General features: G+C 37.6%; 1 protein-coding gene and 1 long non-coding RNA gene across 2 annotated transcripts; one reads left to right on the forward strand and one right to left on the reverse strand.

Moving 5' to 3' along the window:
• Nucleotides 1–322: 322 nt before the first annotated feature.
• LOC131988524 (uncharacterized) lies at nt 323–21,776 on the forward strand. Its single transcript, XR_009395880.1, has 3 exons — nt 323–408; nt 7,108–7,219; nt 21,497–21,776. It is a non-coding gene; the product is annotated as an uncharacterized LOC131988524 (long non-coding RNA).
• Nucleotides 5,534–7,129, reverse strand: LOC131988523 (G-protein coupled receptor 151). Its single transcript, XM_059353657.1, has one exon. The coding sequence runs from the start codon at nt 7,001–7,003 to the stop codon at nt 5,870–5,872; it is 1,134 nt and encodes a 377-aa protein (XP_059209640.1). The 5' UTR covers nt 7,004–7,129; the 3' UTR covers nt 5,534–5,869.
• Nucleotides 21,777–24,281: the final 2,505 nt, after the last annotated feature.

The following is a 24,281-nucleotide window of genomic DNA, read 5'->3' on the forward strand; positions in this document are numbered from 1 at the left end:
TCCCTGGCTGTATGAATGATGAATGAGATGGCTTTCATTCATATATTTAACTACATGCACACTAAAGAGCGCTCTTACTCCCCTGCAAAGCATACATGTAGAGTAGAAGTCGGTCCTTTATCGACTTCATCCCCCAAAGGCAGGTTAATTTCTTTTATGCCAGCATTATGTTGAAGTGAACCAAACATTATTGCTGCATTACATAACGGGCTTCATTATTGCATCTTGTGATAAAGCACATTACTACTTGCTTTACCACTGAGAACATTAAACAAGCTGTATCTTTCAGTGAGATGGAGGAGGAATCAGCAAGACCAGTCCCACGTTGCCCTGGGTTATATCAAGAAGTGTCTCAACCTCGACCCCAATCCTCTGCTGAGTGTATCCAGGTTGTGTCTGCCTGGAGCTGTAAGTGCCTATGATCTGCGTCCTCCTGGACAGCTTGCACATTCACTAACACCAGTAGGGTTAAAGGTTGGATCTCTATTGGGGTTTTAACCTATAAAGGCAGCAGTATACAAACAGCAGTGGATAAAATGTAAAGGCGAATACATTTCAGTTACTGAGACTCGCATCAGGAAATTGACCTTTTATAGACAACAATATGGAGGTGAAGTAGTGGTGATAAGTGTCTTTTTATAAAAGGATGTGCACATACATATTCTGGTTCACTAGGGGCGCTTGCATATATACTTCACTGCTCATCTTGACTGCCAACTGTTTATGAGGCAGTAGCAGGCTCTGTTTTTAAAGCTAGAAGACAAATCATACAAAACTAGAAGATAGATATTTTTTGCCTATTTTAAAAATATTCAAATATTTCTGGCTCGAAAATGACAGGAAAGCTGAGACTCTTGAGGATTCAATGAGCCCAATTTTTGTCATGTGTGATGATGTTTGTCCCCATGGTATTTCACTGTAGTCACAGCATTTTTTTAAACTTGACTTCACTGTATAAAATTACATGCTGTGACCTCTAGGATAATCACAGCTTCATGAAACTTTACAACCACAAACTAGAGACATTCAGAGGATGTATGGCTTCCCTAGGTGTATTGACATTAATGATTTCTCAGCAGTTTATAGAACAGAAGGGCTCACCATCCAATAGCAGAAAAATGCAATCCTCGCAGTTTTTGATGCTAAATTGCTGCATGGATATTTGTTGTTATGGTGTTCCTCAAGGTCTTGGTTTCTTAATGCGATATTTTTAAAATATTTTTGACCATTTGATCTATTCTCAATTGGTCAAAAATTGCTACATTTCACACTATATCTTTGTAACAAATGGTATCAATCCAAAACTGCAACAACTTGTGATACATAGTTGAGCATGGAAATAGGCTTCATATACTAATATCATAATGTTCTAAACCCTTAAAACTTTGAATAGTGCCTAACCGAAACACAATATTTATTACAGAATTTTGACGAGAATAACTTGACACACAGTGCTGAGCTGCATCTCAAATTAATCTCCATGTTCCCAGCTTTCACTTGGTGTTCCACCACACCTGCTATCTCCCTCTAAATACCATCTGCCCCCCTAAAAAGACCAAATTGGTGGTATTGGTTGTGCAAGCTCTGAAGATTAAACTGCATACTGTGCTACGCATGTTGCAGACTGTTTTATTTTTTTTATTTATTAGTTTATTTAAAAGGGGACAGTGCAATTTCATAAAACACATGATTGTACATGGTTAAAAAAGCCAGAGTTAGCCAGAAGGCTAGTTTTAATCTGTAGTCCCCTGGCCATGATGTAAAAAAGCAGAGAATTACGAAACAAAAAACAAACAAAAAAAAACAAAAAAAAAACAAGTACAATATACAAAATACATATACAAACAGTTACGATAAAATTAAGAAAAAAATACAACATCACATACAACATCACAACATAACATTTTATCATAACATCAAAACAACACAACAGGCTTATCTTTTAGTGCTGGCAGCTGTAGGTGTTGATAAGCCAGAATTTCAACTTTTTTGTGAAGGCCTTGTATGTTTTTAAGCAGTTTAACCTCCGCAGGGACTGAGTTCCACACACTTGCACTCCTTACTGACCAGGCCGACTTACTGAAAGTGCTCCTGCACAGAGGAATATAACAGTCACCTCTGACAGAGCCTTGACTAACACGCTCAAGGCTGTAACTATATTGCAAGCTTATTTTCCACATATTCTTATTTGTTTTTATTTTTTAATCCTTACAATTTGAAATCTGTTGTATGTTCTCCAGTTAAAACATTGATATGAATCTCGCCATTCAAAATATAGGAGAAATAAGTATTTGCAGTCTTGCATTAAAACACCAGTAACAGCAGCAATATCTGCAGTAAAATGTAGAATCAGTTTGACCAATCTTCAAGATAATACTCTTGAGAATCTTGATTTTATTTAATTAGTATGATAATGTCCCAAGTATACAGACACACCATTTGTCAGGGTAGTTAGCAAGCTTTCTGTTATATTAGACCTGACTTCAGCAGTCAATTAGACGGCAATACAAAGGCGTTCTGGTGATCTTTACTGACCCACTGCTCGTCTATAAAGCTAAAAATGGCGTGTTTATAAGAGGCCAGAGTCAGTTTTTTATAGATTAAATTGAAAGCTGGTGAAGCTGCTTTTACCCTCAGATTTGTTGCCAGACGACACAAGATGCCCCTTTAACACTGACCTCTTTTAAAAGCACGCTAAAAACTTTTCTCTAAAGCTTTTCATTAGGTTTTATCCTGTTTATAGGAGTGTTTATCCTCAGTGTTTGATCAGAGCTCTGCGTGTAAACATGTTTTATATTCATAAGTTGTATTTTTAATGGTCCATTTGAAGTACACTTGTATATTTTTTCATATAAAACAACATTTATTGTGTATAAATGTTATATATCTATATTTTAAGTATTCTTCTTTAAAAAACACGCTGTTAGACTACTTTTTTTCTCTTTGTTGGTTGATAGGCTTTAAAAGGTTTGTGGTTTGTGTTAATTTGCTTTTACACTTTTAAAATCACTAAATTTCACATTTTTTTACATCATGATTTATTGCCTGAAAGGTTATGAGGATATTGCTGCCAGCATGGCAGTCAGTGTCTCCATCTATAATTAATATAGTTGGAGAAGTGTGGAAGAATTAATCTAGTAGATTTGTCTATTAAATAGACTGCTTGATTGCCTGAGAAGAAATAAATAATGTCTGTTTATTGAGTGTACTTGAGGACTTTATAAATACAGTGAGTAATAAAAATGAAAAACCAAGTGACCCAAGGGCAGACAGTTGGAGACACGGTCTATTGTCAATGAATAAATTATGTGCTGGAGCACAATCATGATGAAGAGCTTTAGAGGCTTGTTTTTTTTCTTTCTATTCGACCTGTAACCTTTCTTTTCACTCAGGCAGACTAAAATGTCAAATCTGCTGGGGCGTCGGAGCCACAGGCGGCCGCTGCTTTACTGGTAAACACACAGACGACTAAAAGCAGGTTTCTTTTCACGTCCACTGAAAGGTTAGACTGTTAACGCAGGTCATGTGGGGCAGCTGTGGTTGGCAGCTGACCATCAGCTATATATACAGGGAAAGGTGTAGATAGTGTATAGACATACCTTACTTGTATTTTTTGTCTTTTATCTTATAGACTTTATAGCTATTTTTTTTCTCTCAGTAACTTTCTTCCTTTGCTTGTTTTGTCTTTGATCTGCTGTAAGTGGATTCCCCTGATGTAGGATCAACAAAGTTTATCTTCACCATTATAATGTATCATAAATATAATCATTATAATAAACTATACTGCACCTTTTATAGCACCTTTCATATGATAAAATCCAGCTTAAGTGCTTTGAACAAAACCACAACACAAGCAGTGAAAACGGGATCCAGGGAGCGATAACGATTAAATAATAAAATCCTTAAAAAGAAAATAAATGCAGTATTATAAGATGATAATAAAACAATATTAGAACATTTAAACCATTAACAGTTTGTGCATCAAGAAACAAGTTTTTGAGTATCTAACAGGGTCTGGTTTCTTAGTTTTACTATGTAAAATGGGATTCAACTGCTTTTATTACACAGAAAATAAAAAATTGCCTCAAACTATAAGCTTATGTCGTCTAAAAAAGGCTTTTGTGAGAACCCAGGAACACTTAGATTAAGTTATTTGTACTTTTATTGACTTTATCTGCCTTTGTCATGTTGTAAGTGGCCAAATATCAAATATAATTCATGATGTGACAAATAAAGGAATGAAACATCACTTTTACTCTTGCTATTTAACTTTCATAAGCAGCATATAAACATGTAATAAATTGTTTATAGCGCGTTATAATATAGTAAGAAGCAGATAAGGGACAATTTAGAATGTTTTTTATGTATTTTCCAATCCTTATAGGAAACATTTTACTTAGTTTCCATATTTAGCATTTATAAGCACTCTATAAACATATATTAAATGGTTTATTACACATATCATCCATACCAAAACTTTTAGTATCTTACAATGGTTGATTTGCTTTGAATTGTACATTATAAAGTTTTAACAAGCACATATGAGAACAATTGAATATGTTTAAATGCATATTGGAAACACTTGAGTCTCCCTATTTAGCATTTATAAGCAGTATAAGCAAAACACAATTGTTTATAGCACATTATAATGTAGTTACAAGCAGATGTAATGACATTTTAGTGTTACATTTTAGTGCATTTAACCCTTACTGGAAACACCTTACTTAAAGTCTCCCTATTCAGCATTTATAAGCAGTATAAACATTAATGAATGGGTTATAACACCTAATAATACAGTTTTAAGCAGATATTAGCGCTTATTATTGTGTCTGTAATAATGTCCTTACAGCTGAATACACCTACATTCTTTGTGTTCTAAACCTTTTATGAATTTTTATGCATGTCTTATGTATAGCAGTGAAACTAAGTACAATCACTCAAATACTGTACTTAAGACCAATATTGAGGTCCTTTTTTTGTTTTCTATATGTATGTATATGTCATTACATTTTTCTACGTGTATGTTGATTCTAATTTTGTACCTTTACTTGCATGACTTGAAACTGAAACAGAGTATTTCTCACTGTGCTATTGCTACTTTAACTCAAGTATAAGATCAGAGTGCTTCTGTCAACACTGCTTATGCATCCTGAATTTGTTAAAACAGCACTAAAGTTAAACTCCCAGATGGTTCTTTAGCATCTAAACTTTGGAAATAACACTGCACAGTGCACTTGTATGGCCTCTTCCTCGTGCTTACGGAAATAGAGATGACCAAACTTTACACCACTGCTCACTAAAACTGCCAAAATGCTGCTTTCGCTGAAATAATATGATTGACCTAAAACATGCAGATGGATTAGTTGAGGTTTTAATATGGAGAAATGATCTCTGCATGACATCTAATAACCGTCTGAATTAAATGGAGTGATTTGATGGTTGAATTGTATTTGATCCGTGATTAAGGTAGGCTTCTGAGTGATTTTATAGGCTTTGAAAAAAACAAACAAACCCCAGAGCAGTCCATAATTGTGAATGTTTTAATATCCATATTATGCGTCACAAGTACACAATCACAACAAAGTCGAGTGCTCGAGTGTCCTGGATATTTACATTGACTTCATTTTTGATCAAAAACCTCCTCTAATAAAGGTGTGCTACTTGACAGAGCAGCAATACTGCAGGCGAGAACAGATAATCAAAGTAGAAACATGTGTAACATCAAAATATGATAGTTTATTTTACATCTAATCAAGTTCACGACAGCAAACAGCCGTTCAACGAGGGTCTGCACTGTGGGTCAACACACTATAGAAACCAGTTGAGAACAACTCTTCTGCTAAGAAATAAACACTTTCACTTTTATTCACTACAACATTTTCTCCTCTCTCTCCCACGGAACCGGATCCTGCTCCTCTTCGACGTGCGTATTCCTGCGCCCTGTCCAAAAGTGCTCCACATCTGGGAAGGTCTTCTCCTTCTCCTGTGAGACCGCGTTGGCGACGGCGTTGGCTCCGATTTCTGCCCCGTTGCCCTCCGTTTTGGGCAATTTATTGCTGGGGAGCTGCTTTGAACCCCTGCAGGTCACGATGAACCAGATGGTGATGAGTCCTTGGCGCACGTCGTCGTACATGGTCATTAAGATCACCGGAGAGAGCGAGCTGCATGCGTAAAGGAGGACTTGCGCAAAGATGATCAAACCCACAGGAGGTTTGTTGTACCCAAGCCTGATCCAGGTGAATGTGCCCCACTCTGGGAGCAGCATAAGCCCGAGTGCGCCGCTTAGACACAGTAAAACCAGGGTGACTTTGCTCTGATGCTGCGGGCTCGGTGCGTGGTTCACCGCGGTGTGCAGCACTTTTGTGTAGTAGGCAATGGTGAAGATGACGGGCACCACAAAGGTTGCAGTTGGATAAATCTTGTAGAACAAACTCATGAAGTCAGACGCACACACTGGCATTTCAGAGACGCAAATAGTGTCGCGGCCATGCTGCACCAAAGAGGCAAAAAGCATCTGGGGGATCGGAAACATCATCGACACAATCCAAATGAACGCCAGGGCTCCGTGAATCCACGTCGGGCTGGAGAGGGGCCGCGCGGCGGTGCTGGGGACCAAAGTATGTTTGGCTCTAGTGGTGGCCGCAAGGATTAAAGTTTTGGCAACCACACACGAGTGCTGGAACCAGTCCGTGGTGCTGCAGACAAAACTCCCCAAGGTCCAGGTCTGCTTGTAGTAGGTGACGGCGCGCACGGGGGCGCACAGCAGCAGGATGACCAAGTCCGTGGAGGCCAGAGAGGCGAGGAGCGTTTTTACCTCCGAGCCCTTCCCGTTTCTAAAGTCACGGATGAAAATCAGCAAAACGAGCAAATTCCCAACCGCTCCAGACACGCAGATCCCGATGAGGATGATAGGCATGGCTGTCCTGGTGTCCTCCCCCTGGAGAAGTTGAACTCCTCCAACGAAATCAAAAAAGGACACATTTGCCGGTCGATTAATATCCATCTCCTCCGCTGAGACTTGAAAGTTTCAGATCCTTAAAGTAAAAAAGGAAAAAAATGCAGTCCACAAATGAAATTAAATGTTTTTCTTTGGGGGTTTCTCCGCAGATTTAACGTCCCGGAGGAAGAGGAGGCGGAGGAGCTGTCCAGGGCGCCGCGGTGCTGAAACGCTGCTGACGGGGTCGTGATCGCATCAGCAAGTGGGTGAGCAGGCTGGCAGGTAGGCTATTTCAAGTGCTGCCATTTAGCATCGTCAACCACTCACGTCATTTTATCAGTGTGGCTCCGGGCTGCAGCCAGCCCAAATGTGAGCGCAGCATGTGATTTACATTCAAAACCTCAGAGGGATCGCGGCTGTTGTGGCGTGTCAGAAATATGTCAAATTAGCTGAATCCTCTGGTTATATGTTAGTTACCTCTTAGATTCATATGTAAAGTAAAACCAAGCAACATATCTGTGACTTTTATTGGAAATGCTAAATAAATAAATAAATAAATTGTGCAGCAATTTGAAATGTTTAAATTAATAATTATATCATGCTGCATAATGTCTACAAGGTAACTATGGATTTTTAATACATTTTAAAATGTTATTTCAATATATGCACATTAGCAAACTATACCCTCCAATCTTTTTGTAATGACTCAAGCATCTCTTAACTTTTCAAACTGACAGAAATAACCTTTTTAAATCTTTCACAAGTTCTTAACCATCGATTTTAGAGCAACTGTCAAGAACACTCAACATTTAGACACTAAAATATTGTATTTTTTGCCCTTTATGGTACTTATTAAACTTAAACATACATTTAAAGTGACACTTTTTAACTTTTGAAAAAAACTCTTTCACAAAATGAAAAGTTTAACTTATAAACATATAAAATGTGTAAAAGACCCACACATTTTTGTTGAATTCAATGCAGTCAGCTTCAGCTTTCAAGCTATATGAATTTTATCAAACGATTGAATGGTCTTTTATCAGCGGTTATCATTTCCATAAGAATGGGTGAGTAGGGGCATGCTCCACTTTCTATTAGGTCCAGTAGGTTATCAGCCTTTCCAATGGGCTGCTTTGTTGTTGGCCGTAGTAATTATGAACAAGCCAAGATGGAAGTTACGATACATACTATCATATAGTGTGAAAGCAAGGAGGAAAACAAGGAAAACAAGGAACATAGAGCATGAAAAGTCACTTTTAGGGTAGACGAGGGTTGAGGTGGATGGTTCAAACAATCTCAGGACTTCCACCGGGGGACCAGGTAAAAAGTGAAAGTTAACAATGTTATTTGAAGTAATCTCTTTACGTCTGCATGTCACGTTTTTACGTTACCAACATAACTTGCATGGTCCTTGTAACAACTTCATATCCGGCATTTATAAGAGACAATAACAGTAAGGTAGAATCACTGGATTATATTTTTAATTTATCATTATATGATTTGATATCTTTATAATGCCTAACCAGGAACTTTTTTGCCCTAACTTTCGAGAAGTTGTTTTCTAATTAAAATGTGGCCTTTTAACTAAATGTAACCACTTAATTTTTAGTGAGTGGCTAATGAATGGGATGATAACAACCTACTGGACCTACTAGAAGGTGGAGATGATATAGGAAAGATAACCACAGCCCCCCGCCCCTCTGGGACGTCCTCTATCCAGCAAACAGTGTCAGAGAAAAAATGTTTGTTTAAATAAAGCTGCGTTATTGAGGGCTTTAATTGGATTCCTCCTGAACAATGAACACTGAAAGAATCCTAACCAGGAGAAGCTGACTGCAATGAAGGCGAGACAACAACTCCCATCAATACTTTGCAGTGTCATCAAACTCTTTTGTTATTGTTTTGATCGAGAGACCTATAGCGGCAAAACATTAAGGACATCTGTGTCATCTGAGTGTGACTAAACAACATTTATACATTTACTGCTGATATGACGGCTTATTAGAAAGTGAGAAACCACCGAGTATTTATTAATGGAATGCCAACTTTTATAACTACTTGCTTACTAAACAGAAAGCAGGTATCTGTTGATACCAGTTCTTTCTTTTTCCAAAATGTACCTAACTGTATGTACCTTGTTTAGAGTAATTCTTATGTGAAGTAACATGAGGGATTGTTGTGGCACAAATAACTGTGTTTGCACCTCAACTACAATTTTTATAATAACACTAAAAAAGAAACTGTACTGATAATATCCTGCTTAATAAAGTTAGTATTCGGGTCACAATCAAACATGAATGAACCATATTCTATGCAGTGAAATTAAATGGCACCTCAGGCTCATCAACAGTCTAATACAGTGACCCTAATGCATAAGTGCATGAAGCAGACAGCACCACAGAGTGAGGTGTGTTTACTTGACTCTAAGAGCATCCGGATGATGAAGGGGAGGCGGGGTGGTTGTATGTGGAGAGGTGAGGGTGCCCACTCAAATGCTGTCACCTCCTCTAAGAGGGCTGGTTGCTAGGAGACCTGAGCCACCATCACAGTATGGGGTTAGGAAGATGTGAGGCATCATGAAGTAGTGCTAGATGTGGACCGATAGAGAGGGTTTAAAGTGACTCTGGAGCTTCAGATGTAATGAATGAATAGTTACAACGGTGTGATTGCAGAGAAGAAAAAGGCTCTGGTGGTACTGAGAAGAATGATATAATAGCACAAGCAGGGAAGCTGCCCTCGTGGCGTGCAGTAATCAGGGATAATTGATACGTTATGGACTGTTCAAGGCTAAGAATACGAGATGGTTCCAGCTCCCACTGATTTCACTTCGAGAAAACTATCAGTGCACACAAATGTCACACTTAAATCTGCATTTCTTTACGCAGAGATGCACTTATGATTTTCAGTGGGTCCCATCATGTCAAGACCTCCAACATATTTCTAGATTAATAATTAATAATATTATTAATAATAATAACCTAATTTGTGTAGCACTTTTCACACAGAGAAGCAGCATCACTGAACAAGATTAAAAGCAAAGTTGAGCAGAAAAATAATGAAAACAGACTAATAGCAAATAAAATACTTGATACCAAATCATAGACTGTATAAATAATGGACGTAGTTACCATAACGTCACCCATTGGTCTGTGGACTGCCCGTTTGAGGTGTTGAGTTCAGGGTTACACTCGTCACCACCTTTTTTTTCGGAAAAGGGGAGCAACCATATTTGGACTGTGGAGGAGCGAGAGGGATCTGAAGACACTGACTACACGCCTCTCTACACCTCAACCTGACTGAGACGAGTCGCTGCTAATTCATGTTAGCATTAACTGGAGCATTAACTGGGATGTTAGTTTTGGCTAGCAAAAAACAAAAACAAAATGTACGTTACTACTTGAAAAATGAACAGCGACTCCTTGGAGTGTCTATTTGTCCAACCAAACACTGAACAAGACATTTTTAAATGAACAAAGTTTTGAAATAAACTGTCATTAAGTGAAATATAGTGTGAAAGGGTCAAAGTTATGAGACCAAACCGGTAAACGTCCTTTTATTTATATTTATTTTATTTATATATATAACTTTATTGACACGTTCCCTTGGATAAGCCTTGCTTTGCTTCTCCTGATGACAGCTCGCCTTGTCAGCCACCTGTCAATCAAAGGTAGCCACGCCCCGAATCATACGATTCTTTATCTTCTGTTTTCTTCTAAATGGGACCATTATTTAAACTATTAACATCAAATTGTCTTGAAGAAAATTTTTTTTACTAGCGATTGAGACCATAGAAAAAAAATTCTGAGGTAATAAATCAAGTGAGAAGTTTTCTCATTTTGTATTGAAATGAATGAACTGAAATGCTTCTGCAGCCGCCATCAGCACCTCCTGCTGGAATTTTCGTAGAATGCAGTTTAAGGCACTTCCTGGTTTGCCTCACTGCTCAGACCCGGAGGTTGCCTCTTGATACCAATATAATATAATATAATATAATAGGGGCTCCCACCCATATGACCACATAGGTTATTTGCTCCTACTGTCCAAAAACAACCCACAGGAGCCTTTCTTAAATTAGTGCCCCTAACGGTGGCAGAAGATCAACACATCCTCAGGTATAAACTAGTTGTGGGCAAAGCAGTTCTTTTTAGTGTACTGAATCAGTTCATTCAAAAGATTAGGGCGAGAGATTAATTCACCGAATTGTTCTTTGCTTAATCAGATCTAACTCACTGAGCTGAAACACGTCCAAGAGTTCAGTTCTGCTCACTTGTGAACTCCTGTTCACTTTACTAGTATGTTTGGTAGACAAGCCGAACTGACTGACCATGCCTAGCAGACAGTGAAAGACAGTTTGTTTGAGAGGGAGAGTGACTCGCTGCTCACGTGAGTTGGCACTTGGGAGAGACATGCGACAGAAGAGAGGAGCGCTCATCTGAAGTTGAGGAATGAACAGTTCTTTTCAGGAAGGGATTTGGTTCAATTCAATCACCGAAAAGACTCCTTTTGAATGAATCGTTCGCACCAAAACCACTTTGTTAGGTTTAGGAAAAGACAAGGGTTTTGGGTAAAATAGTTAAGTTTGTTACATAACTTCACTTCTTTATATATACACAAATGCATGCACAGTTATGCATGTGAAATAGAAGTTGATGTACGAACTTAGACATGTAAATGCCTTACGTTGAAATAAGTCAACACTGACATTTGGTTTCACTTGGGAGATAAACAACACCATCCTGGATCAAATTCCTCTGTTTGTTGGATCTGTCAGACCACTCCAACTTTTTCCCTACGCATACTTTGTCGATCTTTATACTAAGTCACCTCACTTCCTCCGGTCATAATTATTATGGCCAGTAGAGGTTGCCGTCTAACTATAAACATAAATATGGGACCTAAGCTGCTTGTATAAACCACTTTTTGGGGATGACGTCTCAGGTCCTACTATAAGCTGCGCCTCCTGGTTTGTACGTAGGTTATAGAAATTATTGTGTTTCACTTTTTGCAAGTGTAAGTGCAAACAGTGAATGAGAACAGACCCTTAGTCTTGTTGAAATTCATCATGGGTATAAATGAATGAATGAATGAAACAAATCACTATCCATTGAAAAACTCTATTAATTTATTTGAGGAGAATAAAGACTTGAAGATTTTGTCTTCATGAAGTTTTATGAATCCATCAGTCACAATTGCTTTTATCGACTAAAAGCTGCATGAATGAGCTGTAATTTTCTACTGTGTGTCCTTTGAGAAAATAAAAAGTTTGTCTTAAAACGGCTGCAGTCTAATCTTCGAATAAAATACTTTCTCAGCGGGGTCTTGAAAGGATGAAAGACTTCTTTTTGATTCGTGCGTGCGCCTACGTATAGTGTGTGGTACTTAGACTGTAATTGTGGGGCTTTTTCTTGGGAAACAACCCAGACTAACTGAAATACAAGAGCAAATGCCCATGAGTTGTTGTTTCTTTTCCCCATCTCTGCCTCCATCACTCCCGCCTTGACTGAATCAGTATTGTGTGAGAGTTGGATCCCTCACATTCCCCCGAGGCTTTTACAGAGCCGGAGACGGACAAAATAACAGAAAAAGAAAATGATAGAGAGTAACGGGAGGACATGAACAAAAACCCAGAGCTGGGTAAGAGTCTAAATGAACTCCAGTAATGTTCCCTTTGGAGATTTCCAGAGTAGAAACAAAGCTGAAGTACTTTTTGGACCACAGGGATGTCTACGATAAAAAGCAGACCTTGCCTTGATACATTTCTGTCCCAAATCCCTTGATGCAGAAAAGCTTTTACAGTATCAAAGAAAACAAAGGCAGGTTTTTGTCATTCAGAGAGAGATCAAAGGTAGTAAGGGTCTCCCCAGGTAACCGCGGACATAAACCACGTTGTTATTGATGTTATTGCTCGGAAGCGAAGAAGTGATTAGCAATTTGTTGTTGATGTTGCGACCTGGATTTGCATGAAAACTGACTGCTTTCAAGTCTGCCCCGCCATCAAACAGAGCTGAAGACTGAAAGTGATGGCTGCTGACATCAAGATGCTCCTATAGGTGTCAAAGACTGACAGTTACCACGACAACCTGTGGACAGAAACCACTTGATTTGCAAAGCTGCTTTTGACTGCCGTTGACGTAATGAATTTCATCCTCTTTAACGTTGTTACTGTGTTGAATCTGTGACTAGCTGCAGGACACATCGTTATCTTCATCATTGTTTTGTTCGTTTGTTTCAGGCATCATGCAAAGAGATAAATGACTCCCTTTAGCAAAAGGGCAGACTCCCGCCTGCAAAAGAGCAAATAATTAATGTCACGCTTTTTTTTATAGAGTGTGTGTGTGGGAGGGGGAGCAAACGGAGGCTTTTCTTTTTTTCCTTCCTTAATCATAAATAGATAAAAAGCCAAGACATATACAACTGTAACCATCATATTAGTAGATACTCTATGGACTATATGTTTACTGCTTCCATCCCCTGCTTTTAAATGATTAATTATTATTTTCCTCTTTTTTTTTTTAAGCAGTTGAATGTTACCACTACCTGCTGAGGCTTCCTGCTGTCTGCTATCATGACTGATCATGGCACAGACACTGAGAGCTTATTATTCTCACCTTTACGGTGCTCAGATTTGGGTTTTAATCAACAACAACAACAACAAGTGATGGACTGTAAATTTCTATATTAAAAAACAACATTTTCTTCATTGTTTTTATTTATTAAATTAAAAACCCTTATAGTAGTTACTTCTTAGAGAGTTTACCAACTCAAATAATCAAACATCCATCTTTGTAAAGGCTTCTTTACTTTCCTCCCACCCCAGCCCATGAGCCCAACATCAAAATGGTATATTAGATTGAGAAATCAAATTTAAAAAAAGGGTATACAAAAAGAGAAAATTAATGAATAATAATCAAGGTCAATAAATAGGTTGGTTCAGGGAATCACTTGATTTTTTTTATTTTTTATTTTTTTGTATGATATGGGTTTATTGCTGACCTTTAGATGTAGAGAAGTGAAGAGGCTCTGGCTGTGATCTTTTTGGCCCCTCTGTGGGCATTTATTGAAGCACCATGTGCAGCAGTGTTGTGGGCAGATTATGAGACAATGGGCCCCGGGGCACCGACATGCGGAGGCTCCACCACCTCTCCGACAGGAGCAAATTACCCTTTATAGTTGCTTAGCCTATTTTTGTTGTTGTTTTGTTGTTGCTGATTGTTGATTGAGACGAGTGCCTTTTTGGTCTTCAAATAATTGTATTTCTTTAGCCTGGTTAAACCTTTCAAGAAACACATTCGACATGAAATCACAATCATTATTACAGATTTTTCTTTTGACTTTAACCCTGTCAATGGACCACTTGTGATCCTGTGAATATGATCTGGAAAGATATTCAAGTAAATTATTTTAGAACCTTAATTATTTTGTGTTTCTTATTTAAGATCACTTATTCTCAGTACATTGTTTAAAATACTCATCATTTTATTGCCAAAGCTGGCCATGAGATTACCATCAGCTTTCATATTTCCTTAAAAACAAGCATTAACATTAAAATCGTTTTATATTTTTTCTTAATATTTTGCATATAGCACACGCATTTTAACCCTTATAAATCTTCTTATGATCAAAATAGCAATAAAATCTTGTCTTACAACAGGGTTTCACTCAATGGATTTTTGAAGATATTAAGTTCTTACTTTACTATCTAAAATAAAAAACAAATCTGTAACAGTGTTTTCCATGACTATATGAAATTTAAGATACTGGAATTAAAATATAACACTGTGATATGATATTAGTTTGAATCCTGACAGTCTACAGTGAGAATACTGTGAGGTTTTCTTGGCTTCATGTCAACAATGATGAAGAATGTGTGACCTGCAGAAAAACTGGTAGAAGAGTGCCACCATGTGGCGGAGGGAGGAAACACAAACTCACATCACAGCATTTATAACAGATATTTTCACTCCAACTGTATTATTTGTAAACTTCAAACAATTACAACATGCAGGAGAATAGATGTGCAAGAATATTTAACATTTAAAAGTTATTTTTTGATCCCTAACAACACATTTGATTTGTAATATTTGTGTAATATAAGAGAGATAATAATTTACAACATAAAATTAAAGACTTTCTACCTTCCCACTTCAGGTTGACACACTGTTTGACCACCTTAATTTCTCTATATGTTAAAATAACTATCATTTATTTATAATAATATAATTATAATTTATTTTTCTAATGAAAATATCACTATCTTGATATCAGCAGTAGGTGGCAGCAGATGATAGTTTATATAAATAGAAAAAAAAATAATTTAGCCTTTTAGCCACCAGATGGAGACTTTGACATATGCATTGTCAAAACACTTGATAAATGGAATGAATCTGAATCAGTCAAATAGACAGCACACAGACCAGTTTTACTGTTTCATGATTTATTCCAATATATGCTGCAGTAAAAAGAAAAAGTTGGACCCTGGCCTTAAATGGGATGTAAGGCCAGAGTTGTTTAATTGTGGTTTTTCTCTTTCCACTTGAAATAATGCCCTTTTTCTATATGTATATAGAGGCGTAAATTAAAAAAAACAAAACATTTTTTATCTTATGCATTATGCATTCCTAATGTGTAGCTTCTTTATATCCACTTGCAGTTTTTCTGTGATGCACTGTACAGCATATGCTGTTGATTTAACTTGTTATAACTGTGACTTTTTAAATTGTGTGTGAACTGTATATGTATATGAAGTCTCCCATTTACAACCATGCCCAATTTTTTTGCTAATCCAGGGGTGTAAAACTGATCCATAAAAGGACCGATGATGCAGGATTTCGCTCCAAACAAGCAGGAGCAGACAGAAGTGCTCGCTATCCAATTGAAGAGAATGCAATTCTTGTATAAGTCTCCAAAATGGCAAAAGCTTTTGAAACCCATTCACAGCATGGATTTTTCTATGGTGTTCCCTAAGATCTTGATACCCCAATGTACTATTTAGGAAGGATTTTTAATCACTATTCTAGTTTTTTTTTTTTTAAAAGGTCAAATTTAGCACCAAATGTGTTGAACAAATGTGTGTATAAACCCAGAATATTGCTGCAACAACTTATGAGAGTTACTTATAGCTTATAGCTGGGCATGGAAATTGACTTCATATACTTAAATAAACATGTTCTTAACCCTTATACACTTTAATATTTTCAATTATTAATTCAATTTATTAAATTAATTTTTATATTAATTGAAATATTATATATATATATTATTGAAATAACAACCAAATTACACTTCATCTGGGTAAAAAAGAACCCCATGAAACCCCACAGAGATCTGGAAATGTTCCTATTTAATATGTCCGCATGTAGCCCGATTAATAATTAGTCCAAATGTGTCTTTTATGATGTTTTTATGTAACTGGTGAAGGAGAAGAAAAGCCTGAAGCTGAAGCAGTCAGAAAGACTATATTGTATTCACTCACACACACACACACACACACACACACACACACACGCACACGCACACGGTCGAACTGATTAAAGTTTAAGTTTTAATGCACACAATAAGAAAGCAAATGTGTTTTGTTTATGGGCCTGTGCTGTTTTTATTTAATCTAGATGACTTGTATGTTCCCGCCTTTATGCACACAAGGCCCCGCTTATCTTGTTCTCCATCGGCCCCTGTGCATAATGAAAAGGGGCTTATCATGATGCTGGCCTCGGGGTGACGTCGACTTTCTCCATTTCCGCCAAGAATAAGGTGAATGCCACTTAAACCACGTGACCGCCGGAAATCTCCCAGGACCCATAGGTGCCATCGCTGGCTGGAATGGGAACAATAACTGAGAGAGAATAAAATGAAGAGTTCAATTGGGAAGCGATTAAAATGAATAGAAGCTTTGACTAGATAAGACACATACCATTTCCTCATCTATTTAACATTCATTGAATTGAATAATCCGGTCTTATTATCGTAAATAGTCTGCATATTTACCCTGAATATGCTAATTTATGTTTGCTGCAAGCCCTCTGCGACTTAATAATTTTTCCATCAATATATGCATATCTCTGGCTTTCTCCTATAGCTATTTCTAAAGAGGAGTGGAGCAAGAGAGGGAGGGCGAGAGACCTAGAGGAAAACATGAACACAGTTATATAGTGCTCATTGTTTCTGTAACTTTTCTATTCATTTTTTTTTTTTTTTTTTGCACTTTGCCCAAGGCCAACCGAGTTACATTTCAATCAAAAGATTCATTGTAAAGTCATTATCCCAAACTAGGCTCCGATAATTGGCTGTCATTTTGCATAGTGGTGGCACTCTGGCTTTAGGGCAAATGACTGTGGTCTTATCTTTCACTTTTAAGGAAAAATAATGGACAATTTATCATTAATCTTCTCTGGGAAATAATAACAAGTTAAATGTCATTCCCTGTGTCGTGCATTACAAAAAAAAAGGATTGTGTTGCTCAGGGCCTGAGCTGATCACTGACTGACCTATCCTCTTCACTGTGGAGGTGGAGGAGAAATTTAACACGGCAGGGTGAAGGTAGGTTGGGCCTCTGCAACACGTAAATATACATGTAATATGAGTTATAACAACATGTATTTTTATGCTCCCTCTCCTGCAGCTCTCTCTGTGTGGCTTGTTTTTCTATCTTTATGGCGGTGTTTGGCTCCAATTCATTTCTAGATGTGATATGATCAAAAGCTCCACGACGGCTACTTAATGGATCTTGTTTTCTCATTCATTTTCTTCACGGTATTATGACAAAATCATAAGAGTTTCTTAGAATCCATCACAGTGATCTATCCTACCGACTTTTATATGATAAGTTATGTTATTGATGTGCAGTAATTAGCCTGAAACTGTAAGATTAACATGTGAATTACAGCCCAATAATAAAAACAAAACAAAGCTTTCTCATCCCATGTCTTTTGCAACGGCCCTCATCGTTTGATATTGATGCACAAAGCATGCGTCTGTCTGCTGTGTCACTTTCCACTAGTTAATATGCATAACGGCTTTTCATTATCAACTCCCATTTTCATAGGAAACAATGGACTTTAGCCAATAAATTAATAAACAAAGATTAGGGTAAAAGAACACAGTGGGACCTAAAAACCAGAGGTGGGACCAAATCATTGTTTTGCAAGTCACAAGTAAGTCTCAAGTCTTTGCCCTAAAGTCCCGAGTCAAGTCCCAATTCAAGACCGACAAGTCTCAAGTCAAGTCCCAAGTCCTACAGATTGAGTTTCGAGTCCTTTTGAGTCCTTTTAACAACAGAGTAGTAATATTTACATGGATCATGTATGCTCATGTATTTATTTATCAAAAAAAAGTGCATAACAAGAGCATATTGAACTAGTTCCAAAGCAGTTTCAGTCCTGTCTTGTCTCATCTCATATTATTTGTGTGATTTTTTTCTCTCACTTATTTAGCAATGCTGCTAGCAAAGTCACTTTAAAGAGAAGCTAGCGTTAGCGTTCATTCAAACCTTACCGTTCTTTGTGCAACTTCAAATGTCGGACGAAGTTCTTGTAATCTTTGACACGCATGTTTTGCATACTGCAATTTTATTTTGTTGACCACTTCGTAGTTTTTAATACCCAAACGAAATAATCTTTGGAATCATTTTTGCCAACTGGCACTGTTTTTTGACAGTTCTTCTTCATTGGTTGTCCTCATAGGTTGTCCTGCAATTTGATTGGATGGATGCTGTCGGATCAAAATAACGTGGATCGAATTTGCAAGTCCTTTCAAGTCAAAAGGCTCAAGTCCAAGTCAAGTAACAAGTCACAAGTTATTAAGTCCAAGTTGAGTTGCAAGTCTCTCTACATGTTGTCAAGTAGTGTCAAAAGTCATCAAAATCCATGACTCGAGTCCAAGTCATACGACTCGAGTCCACACCTCTGCTAAAAACAGCGACTTCCGCACTTAACTACTGGACGTTGCTACGCATGTTGACTTTAAATGAAAACATCGACTCTTGGTTTCACATGGGACATTAACACTGGTCTCCTGTAAAAGTCCATGGTTTGTTTGACCCATCCACCACAAAGGAGAGGTCCTTTGTTGTTTGTATTTCAACTATTACTCTAGTATTGCCACAGATGGAAAAATGTATGGACGTGCTTCTGTTAGGGGGGTGTTCATGCACAACACTGCCCTGCTTTATCATCTAGTTTACTCTAAATGGGACCATAATTTAAAAAAAGAATATCATGCTATATTGAAGTAGACTTGAAACTGAAGAGTGAGACCATAAACTGTTTAGTGAGGTAAGAAATCAAGTACGAAGTGGGATTATTTTCTCATAGACTTCTAACAGTCTAACTTTTTTTTTTTTTGCCCGCCCCCTGCTGGCCATTGGCTTCACTTTTCAGGCCTGGAGGTTGTCTTGGAGTACTATACTACCAAAGTCAGTAGTACAAAGTATCTAAGGAACATTAAATATATAATACTATAAAAAGAATGGGTATGATATTTTGCACAATAACAGTTTTTTTTCTTTTCATTCAAGAACATTTTGAGTTGATACATTTGAGTGTATAAGACCTCTATTAAAGTCAGACCTGAGTTTTTTCGCAGCAGGCCTCAGTGAGTGACCCCGTTCTTTCTGAGGGCCTCATCAGTAAACAATCTGAGATAAATGGCAGAGTGAAAGGTTGACATCAGCAGAGGACGACACTCATTCCCATTCGTTTATCGGATTAGGCCGCTGTGAGAGGACGAGGCAGAATGACTTGTTTGGCATTCAAAGGCAACTGTGGCCCAAAGAGAGCCTGTTTGAACAGGGATCAATTATCAATCAGTCTATAGGCGAGGAGGGGAGATTACCAAAGCTATACAACGAGTCGTGTTGACAAATAACCTGCTAGATCCTGTCAATGAATGCACACGGACAAACGCCTTTGGCTTTGACACTGGCCACTGCTGAAATTCAGATTAGAGTCCATCTCATCAGCAGATTAGTGCTGTTTACGTCTGCTCAATCATTTCTGTTGTCATTTCAGCTGCATTAAGCTCCTCACTCTCTCCTGCAACGCCAATTATGTCCTTGTAAGCTTACAGGTTACTTTCACTTTGTCAACAAATCACATTTTTTGGGGGAAAATATATTTCCACACAAAACCACTTTGTTAATTTTCTAATAAGGTCATGATTGCCAGAGCTTGAGGGAAATTAATCATCTTAGAAAATGCGTATTAAATGAGAAAACGTGTGTTATTATGAAATAGATACAAAAAGAAAATTACATTTAATGAGCTACAGGTGCAGCTGTACAAAAACAACAAAGATGCACTGTGAGCCAAGAATTATAAATCAGCTGGAATCAATTATAAACAATTAATTAATAATAGTGAAGAAGCTTTTAATGAAAGTTTTGAATGATTATTTTTGGCTGCTGTAATTAATCTGAGATAGATGGCAAAAATAAATAATTAACTTTAAATTCGTACTGTTAGACATTTACCTATGAATGGAAAATAAGACTTTAAGACATTTTAAACTCCATAAACTTTCAAAATTTCAATTTTATTGTTATATCAGACGGGGGAACAGAAGCTTCATCAATCCAACTAGCTGCAATATTAATGAGACGGCAGTGTTTTATTCAGAAGAGACGTGGCAGCTATAAATGATGACATTTGCTATGTAATTTATCTGCAGGGCACAAAGGAGGTCTGCACACTGTGAGACTCCTAATAAAAACTTTATTTTTATTTCCCTTTGTGTTCTGCATTAAAGCATTTTTTTGTCTTAGAACTGAGTATTTCTGCTTGTATGTGCACACACTGGGTCCCTATTCTATGTCATTTATCTTAAATGTTTTCTCTTCTCTATGCTTTCATATCATGGATAAGAAGTGAGAACTATTCTTGATAGTAAATTAAACTAAACTCAACCTGATTGAGCTCGCTCTGCTTTTCGGGTTAGATATAAATGCATCCTTGTAGCACCCTATAATGGAATAATTTCCTGATAATGTAATATCACGTGAAAATGTAATAAAATTTGCACTTAACTCGATCAAAAATGTAATAAAACCCAATAATGTAATAACTTCACCAATAATGTAATAAAATATCCAGACTGTACATTTTTATTACATTTTCAGGAGGTTTATTACTTTTTATTTAATGAATACATTATAGAGTGCTACAATCCTTAATGCTGAAAAGTTGATCGTTTTAGAGATACAACAACTGCAGCAAATGTGGATGTATAAAATAAAAGATGTTGCTTTTTTATATTCGTGAATAACACTCAGCCACTGGTTCATGACTCTGCAAACCCACAGGAAAATGCATGTTTTTGTTGTGAAAAAGTGCAACAGATGAGGATTAGTTTGACCAAATGCTTCTGTTTGCTGATGCTAATGCTACAAATAAACTTCTCTACTTCTACAGCGATAAAAGAGTGAGATAATAATAATAATGTAACAATGGATATAATGGCATCAATAACACTGGCCAGTGTGTCCGTTTGGAGGGCAGGTTGAAGGTTACAGAGGGCCTCAGAGAGCAAACAGCTCCTTATAATCCTGACCTTCTCTTTCTCCTGCAGTCAGGAGTTGACCGTGACGGTTAAGAACCGTTGTGACTCCTCGGGCACGTCTGGACGCCCTTCAAAGTCGAGGAGACAGAACAGAGACAGACGGCCTGCCCTGAAGGATCATGGGAAGTGTGCAGGGTAGCATGACGGCTGTTGATATTGTAGGGCTTGTTTTACAGGAACACTTAATGGAGGCGAATCTGTGAATGATTCAGGCATCCCAGAGCCTGAGGGGTCATTTTCATGTCTCGATATTTCATATTTTAGTAAGCTAATAAATGTTGGTGCTAAATTTAAACATTTTTTACCTCTAAAGAATTGACAAAAATGGTCAACGACACTAAAACACCAAGACCTTTAGGAACACAATAGAAAAGTTATTTTATTCACAATTGGATGACGAGCACTTCTGTCCTAAACTGCTGAGAAACCCCCTTGTTGTTTGAGTTTGAGTTTGAGTTTGAGTTTATTTATTTAAAACAGGGACAATACATATTAATTAACATATACATGTAAATATGCAAGATTATAGCCAACAGCTAATTTCCATCTTTAGTCCCTTTGGCAGGTTGATGTAAATACCATAACCATAACAATAAAATCAATAAAACAACAATAACAACAAGTTGGCAGTTGGCCTTCATGGCCAGAATGAGCAGGAGGAGAGAAAACGCGTCCTTGAGCACAATAGAACAGAAAATAAAAATAAAAGCAAGAAAAGTATAGTAGATCATGGAACATACAGGCCAAGGGTCAGGGGACCAAAGGTATTTCACTAGTGTTAAACGCTATGTTTACATATCAAAGGGTTCATTAAAGTGCTGAAGTGTTAAAGTGTTAGGTGCGTAATTATATTGCAGATTGCCCATTGTCAATTTACCTCAGAAAGCCATCCATCATCTGGGTGCTCTAGGTCTCTTGTTTGTGGTTGTAAAGTTTCATGTGGCTGGTCCAAGCAGGTCATTTTATAGTGAGAGTGAGGTCAAGTTAAAAGTAGGCTCATTTGATCCACAAGAGTCTCAGCTTTCCCGTGATACCCAATTTATGCAATTCATAGACTGTTTAGGGACCTCAGTATGCAGGAGAAATACTGTAGGTAATACACAGACTACGGGTGAGTACCTCATACAACCCCATAAAAGAACATGTTTTCATGTCAAAAAAGAGACATTTTCTTGCATATACATGTCCCTGATGAATAATTGTTATTCCCTTATGTGAAGTGTTTCCAAGACTCCATCTCCTTCTCAAGGCATTTATCTCATACACACACACACACACACACACGCGCACACACACACAAACACTCGTACTCAGTCCTGAGGAGGGTCACACTGCTCTTCTGCCCTCATGACCTGCAGGGGGTCAACGAGAGCAGCTTTACAAATCCTGACTTTATAAAAAACACTGGGAGAAGGTCCTCATGGGAATTAACTCTACCCAGGCAACCCCAAACAGTAAATTACAGGGGGCTTACATGATTCCTGCGTTCCCCGGGGACATCAAACAGTCAGACGGGCTCCGTTAAACTCGCCCCGCTCGCTCCACTTTAGATCTGCTTCTCTCTTTTGTTCCACTGTATTAGTTCAATCCCTTAAAGACTGCAGGGAGGCTGCTAGCTCTCTATGCACTCTCTGTTTATAAAGCTGTTTTAAAAATGACATCTTTGGTCTGTTAGTGATCACAGATTCACCTCAAATAAGTCAAAGAATAAAATCTTACATGTGAAAATAAGACATACCTTGCTGGGCTCATGTGGGTCAAACAACTATATATTTAAAGGGTAAATGGGACAATTCAGAATAAATTCAGATTAGCTTTTGTTCCAAGTTTAAAAAATATATAAAATTTAGTGTCCCTATATTATATTATATTATATTATATTATATTATATTATATTATGATGAACTTTGCACACTTTTTCACACATCTTCTACTGTAGTTATTGTTTTACATTTACTACACTTCCAAGGTTGCCTTTCCCCCCCCAGAGCAAATATAAATCACATTACAAAAGATCCCACTCACCCCCTGCACACATTTTTCAAGTAACTTCCATTGGGCCGCCGTTATACAAGTTCCACTAGCCAAGAAAACCACTAATAAAAACTCCTTCATTCCCACTGCCATAATCATCCTAAATAAAAGGGCTATGATACACACACACATAGACACTTTGCTGATATGCACATATAGTATATTGTAATTTTCATCCTGCATAAATTAACTTCATTAGGTATTTGTTTATTCTGTTTTTTAAGAAAACATGTTGTATGTCTATTGTCCGAGTTTGCTTTTTGCACTGTGTGCTCTTGTATCTGAGCCACGTCCAAGATGATTTTCTATCATGACAGACAAAAAGGTTTTGTGATTTCTGAAGCATGTTGCATTTATGTTGGGAAGTCCTTCTTCCTACTTCTGTGTGTTCACAAGCTTTAATGTGAAATACAACATTTGTAACAAATGTTGTATTTAATCATTCTGAGCATTTAAATCACAGGTTGATCGCTAAAATCTTGCTTTACCTGACAGAGCTAATGTTAGCTAGTAGAATCGATACAGAGTTGTGTTTGGGTTCTGCACAGTAGACACCAGGACGTAGAAGTCAGGAATGTTTCATGCAGCTAGGTCTCCGATATTACCACAAGCTATCCGTATCATGCATGGTTTAAAATTGGTTGGTCTTAGTTGGTATAGCAGGTTCATGTGGTACCGCTCTTAGCTTAGCCTAGCCTCACTTCTGCTTCCTCTTTAATCGCCTCCACTGAGTGAGTGATCTCTACTGAAGTGGAGATAG

The sequence above is a fragment of the Centropristis striata genome, chromosome 16, assembly GCF_030273125.1.
Source record: "Centropristis striata isolate RG_2023a ecotype Rhode Island chromosome 16, C.striata_1.0, whole genome shotgun sequence".
NCBI lineage: Eukaryota > Metazoa > Chordata > Actinopteri > Perciformes > Serranidae > Centropristis > Centropristis striata.

What these genes read in the sequence shown, in the direction of transcription:
- LOC131988523 (XM_059353657.1), bottom strand. Translation starts at nt 7,003, where the DNA reads ATGGATATTAATCGACCGGCAAATGTGTCCTTTTTTGATTTCGTTGGA.